The sequence below is a fragment of the Triticum dicoccoides genome, chromosome 5A (assembly GCF_002162155.2).
Source record: "Triticum dicoccoides isolate Atlit2015 ecotype Zavitan chromosome 5A, WEW_v2.0, whole genome shotgun sequence".
Classification (NCBI taxonomy): Eukaryota; Viridiplantae; Streptophyta; class Magnoliopsida; order Poales; family Poaceae; genus Triticum; species Triticum dicoccoides.
Window position 1 is genome coordinate 311,669,447 of NC_041388.1, and position 5,467 is coordinate 311,674,913.

At 52.8% G+C, this 5,467-nt stretch overlaps 1 protein-coding gene across 1 annotated transcript; it reads left to right on the forward strand.

Annotated features, from left to right (window-relative positions):
- The first annotated feature begins 2,655 nt into the window (after positions 1-2,655).
- On the forward strand, positions 2,656-4,570 carry LOC119297255 (endoglucanase 4-like). Its single transcript, XM_037575118.1, has 4 exons — positions 2,656-2,868; positions 2,968-3,474; positions 3,563-4,015; positions 4,097-4,570. Exons 1-4 carry the CDS (start codon positions 2,659-2,661, stop codon positions 4,418-4,420), a joined length of 1,494 nt encoding a protein of 497 aa, XP_037431015.1. The 5' UTR covers positions 2,656-2,658; the 3' UTR covers positions 4,421-4,570.
- The last annotated feature ends 897 nt before the right edge of the window (positions 4,571-5,467 follow it).

Below are 5,467 nucleotides of genomic sequence, written 5' to 3' on the forward strand. Positions count from 1 at the left end.
TTGTGCTAACGCTTCCGCTTTCGGTCTACGAGGGTACGTAGACAACACTCTCCTCTCTCGTTGCTATGCATCACCATGATCTTGCGTGTGCGTAGGATTTTTTTCGAAATTACTACGTTCCCCAACAAAAGGGAATAACATATGTTGTCATTACGGTTCGACGGGTAAAGAGCTTCGTAGAATATGTAGGAGCCAATATGAGCATCCAGGTTCTGATGTTGGTTATTGACCGGAGAGGTGTCTCGGTCATGTCTACATAGTTCTCGAACCCGTAGGGTCCGCACGCTTAACGTTCGATGATGATTTTGTATTATATGAGTTATGTGATTTGGTGACCGAATGTTGTTTGGAGTCCCGGATGAGATCACAGACATGACGAGGAATCTCGAAATGGTTGAGAGGTAAAGATTCATATATTGGATGATGATATTCGGGCACCGAAAGTGTTTCGGGGGTACCGGGTACATATCGGGTCACCGGAAGGGGTTCCGGGCATCCCCCGACAATTACAAGGGCCTAATGGGCCAAGAAGGGGACAGACCAGCCCCTAGGGGGCTGGTGCGCCCCATGTAGGCCAAAATAAGGGGGAAGGAAAGAGGGGAAGAGAGAAAGGAAGGGAGCAATTCGGCCTCCCCCTTCTCTCCTCCCTCGTCCTTCCTTCCCCCTCCGGATGAATATGGAATGGGGGAGGCCGAATTGGGAGGCGCCCAAGTAGGATTCCTCCTACTTGGGGCACCCCCTTGGCTGCCTCTCCTCCCCTCCAACCTATATATGAGTGGGGCACCGCTAGAACACACATCAATAGTTGTTAGCCATGTGCGGCGCCCCTCTTCACAGTTTACGCCTCCGATCATATTCACGTAGTGCTTAGGCGAAGCCCTACGCGGATCACTTCACCGTCACCACACCGTTGTGCTGACGGAACTCTCCCTCGACACTTTGTTGGAACAAGAGTTCGAGGGACGTCATCGAGCTGAACGTGTGCGGAACTCGGAGGTGACGTACGTTCGGTGCTTGACCGGTCGGAACGAGAAGAAATTCGACTACATCAACTGTGTTGTCAAACACTTCCGTTTTCGGTCTATGAGGGTACGTGGACACGCTCTGATCTCTCATTGCTATGCATCCTAGATAGATCTTCTGTAAGCGTAGGAAAATTTTGAAATCGCATGCTGCGTGTCCCAACAATCCTAGCGTTAGTTTATTGCTTATTTATTTTCTTAGTCTTGCTTATTTGTTTGCTTGTAGTACTGTAGTTCTTTTTGCTCGGTTTCTTACTAGCTGCAATAACAATGGTCCACATATATGCCATTATAACCACGGCCCTCCTACGGGCCATAGTATTCATTGTCCTACGAGTCGTATGATCCATGGGCCTCATATGGATCTTACGATAAATAGGCCTGTTACAGGCCTTACCACCCATGAGCTTCTCATGGGCCGTAGGATCTACGCCATACCGATCATGGATCAAAGTTGGAACTCGATTTGGGACGTAAATGGGCCAGAATCAGACCCGAATGTTTGCGGGCTTAGGTCATAATGGGCTGGTAACAGCCCGAAAGACAGCACATGCCTAATTCTATCGACAGTCATAATGAGTCGTTAATGGGCCGTAGTAAATGACAGGATGAATGAGGCCCAATTTGTTGACGGGCCACAGACAGGCCGAGTGTGACCACGGACTGAAATTGCCCCATCAGAGAAACAGCCTAGTAACGGACCATATGTAATCAAGGGCTGGAAATGAGCCCAAGAATAAATGTGCCCTTAGAAGGCTGAAAGATAGTACGGTCTGGAAGCGGTCCAACGGAGTAATGGGCCGTTAATTGGCATAAAGAAAATTATTGTTGATTGTGGGGCACTTTCACCACGGGCCATTAAAGGGCCCAAAGATAGAAAATGTCTCACATGGGCCGGAAGACGTCATGGGCAATACATGGACCGAAAGTGACAACGGGCTGAAATTATATTGGACGGCCCACATGGCGCTACTCGACCGAGTTCGAAAAGACCATAACGGGCCGTGAATGGGCTATATGCAAGCAGGCCGTTAACAGGCTTTCGCTGGGTGGACCCGTGAACTTTTGACCAAGTCAAACGTGTCGGCCTTTTTAAATTAAATGGGCCCTTGTTGGGACGAGCCACGTGTCGGCGTGTCATAGACGCGTCTCGTCCATTCGCCAGATGACATCTGTCCCGACTCGGAGCTGACACGTGGTTTTTTCGGCCAATGAGAATTTTACACGTGGAAAATCGTCATTATTCGGTGCTGTTAACGGGTTATCGGATTCAAAGCCGGACCCGATAGCTTAACGGCGACCCAGAACCCCGGATCGGCCATCAAACAATGTTAATCCAACGCCCTATTGCTTTAACGATGAGCGCTCAACATGTTTAGCATACAATTATAACTTATCAAATATAGAATATCTATGTTATTAACGCGTAATTGATATCTACCTAATATTAACATGCAATTAAATTTTTACCAAATATCAACATATAATTAATTTTCAGCATGATATCAACATACATTGCACATACACATTTACTACAACTGCCACCACTTTTCATGGAGTCGAATTAACTGATCGACCACTATATATAGTCCTACCATGTATGTAGCTAAGCACCAACGCACACATCCTGACCGACATGGGATCCCCAAAAGCTTGCATGTCCACTTACCTGATCGCCGTCCTCTGTCTGGTCACCGGTGCGCGCAGCGCCGCGGCGTTCAACTACGCGGACGCCCTTGACAAGGCGGTCCTCTTCTTCGAGGCGCAGCGCTCGGGGAAGCTGCCGCCGGGCCAACGCGTGGCGTGGCGCGCCGACTCCGCCCTGTCCGACGGCAACGCCTCCAATGTACGTACTTACTCAGACGACAAGTCCTGGACACATGCCATGCCATTGCCATGCATGTCGTCAACGAGAGTATATCCATTGATGTGTGCCTTTGATCAGGTGGACCTTGTCGGAGGGTACTACGACGCCGGGGACAACGTCAAGTTCGGCCTGCCCATGGCGTTCACGGTGACCATGCTGTCGTGGAGCGTGGTGGAGTTCGGCGGCGCGATGCCGCCCGGCCAGCTCGCCAACGCCGAGGCCGCGGTGCGTTGGGGCTCCGACTACCTGCTCAAGGCGGCGACGGCGACGCCGGGCGCGCTGTGGGTGCAGGTGGCGGACCCGTACCAGGACCACCGGTGCTGGGAGCGGCCGGAGGACATGGACACGCCGCGCGCCGCGTACAAGGTGACGCCCCAGAACCCCGGGTCGGACGTGGCGGGCGAGACCGCGGCGGCGCTGGCCGCGGCCTCCCTGGTGTTCCGGGCCCGCGACCTGGCCTACTCGTCCAAGCTGCTCCGCGCCGCTCGGCAGGTGTTTGATTTCGCGGACCGGTACAGGGGCTCCTACATCGACTCGCTCAGCTCCGTTGTGTGTCCCTTCTACTGCTCCTACTCCGGCTACAAGGTAAACAACCCAACAACCATAACATAATCTATGCATGATGCTGCTTCTGAGTCGATCGGAATAACCATAACATAACCCATGCATGCAGGACGAGCTCCTTTGGGCGGCGACGTGGCTGCACCTGGCGTCGTCGCCGTCGCCGAGCTCGCAGAGCGTGTACTTGACCTACATCAACTCCAACGGGCACACGCTCGGCGGGGAGCAAGACGCGTACACCGTCAGCTGGGACGACAAGCGCGCCGCCACCAAAGTCCTCCTCTCCAAGGTATTTCTGCAGAACCGGGTGGAGAGCCTGCGCACGTACAAGGCGCACGCTGACAAGTACATCTGCTCCCTCGTCCCCGGCGCCGGCGGCTTCCAGTCCCAGTACACACCAGGAGGCCTCCTGTTCACGGAACGCGACAGTAACATGGAGTACGTGACCTCCACGACCTTCCTGCTCCTCACCTACGCCAAGTACCTCAGCTCCACCGGCGGCGCAGCCTCCTGCGGCTCCACCGCCGTCACCCCCTCCACCCTCGTCTCGCTCGCCAAGAAGCAGGTACGTTTCCACGCATAGCCCCTAGACAAAATATTAAGATTGGTGGAGGGAGGCTCATGGGTCATTTTGGCTGGCGCGCAGGTGGACTACATACTGGGCGCGAACCCGGCGGGGATGTCGTACATGGTGGGGTTCGGGGCGCGGTACCCGAGGCGCGTGCACCACCGGGGCGCCTCCATGCCATCGGTGCGCGACCACCCGGCCCGCATCGGCTGCGACGAGGGGTTCCACTACCTGCACTCGTCCGACCCGGACCGCAACGTGCTCGTCGGCGCCGTCGTCGGCGGCCCCGACCAGAGCGACAGCTACTCCGACAGCCGCGACAACTACGCGCAGGCTGAGCCGTCCACCTACACCAACGCGCCGCTCGTCGGCGCCCTCGCCTTCTTCGCGGGGGCACACTAGCTAGGCATATAGCCCAAGTGGCGTAAACGAAATGTGTGTGTGTGTGCGATGGTAGAACTTGAACTGTGAATGTATCACATACAAAATATATACCAGTATGCTAGTAATAAAGAAAACATGGGATATTTTCCGATATATTCTAGGGAGATATGTCTAGAACACATCTTTTTTTTGATAAATGTCTAGAACACATCTAAATGTGACATAATTATGTCACATCTAAACTGATGTCCACTCTGTTTATGGTCTATTTTTTTATCCTAGTTTTTTTGCTTGTTGTTGTTGCATTATATATTTGTGAGAGCTTAGATGTGACATCCTTTAAAAACATCTAGATGTGAATTAGACAAACTGTTTGAAATTTACCGTCAGAAATACTTGAGGCAACAAAACCTATATCAAATATAACTTCCATATCTCTGATCTACAGTGGCCGAGCTCAATCTACCTGTAGGGGGTGTATTTATGAGTCTGGAGGAGTGGAGGTCCTTGTATTCACTTGCAGCGGCCGGTCACCCTGTGATCCAATCGATCCAGGGACCGAGGGGCGAGGGGTCAGACTCCGGGACAGAACACTTTCGACCGAGGGATCAAACTCCAGAACGCCTTGGATCGTTCGGATCCAGGGACCGAGGGATCAGACTCCAGTGAAGTGAACACCTTGTATCAAAGGACCTTTCCTGTAGGCTATAGCGATCGAGACATCGACGAGTAAGAGGACTGGAGGAGGAGAAGGAGATCGATCCCTGATCTCGTTTCAACGTTGGTTGCTCGATGGCTCGATCCTCGATGCCCTAGTCGCTTCGACTCCAGCAGTCCAGCCCACTCCAGTCCAAAGCGTATAAGTTTTTTTTAATACTAGGCCTATGTAGAAAATTTGGGGCCCTCCAAAATGTTGGGCCATGTGCGGGCCGCATGTTTTGCACCACTGTGGGCCTGGCCCTGCCGTCTTGCTGGTTGTAGCATGTCGTCTCGTCAGACGCAACATTTGCCCTCGTTGATTGTAGCACATCGTCTCACCAGTGGCAACATGCGTCATTAATAGTT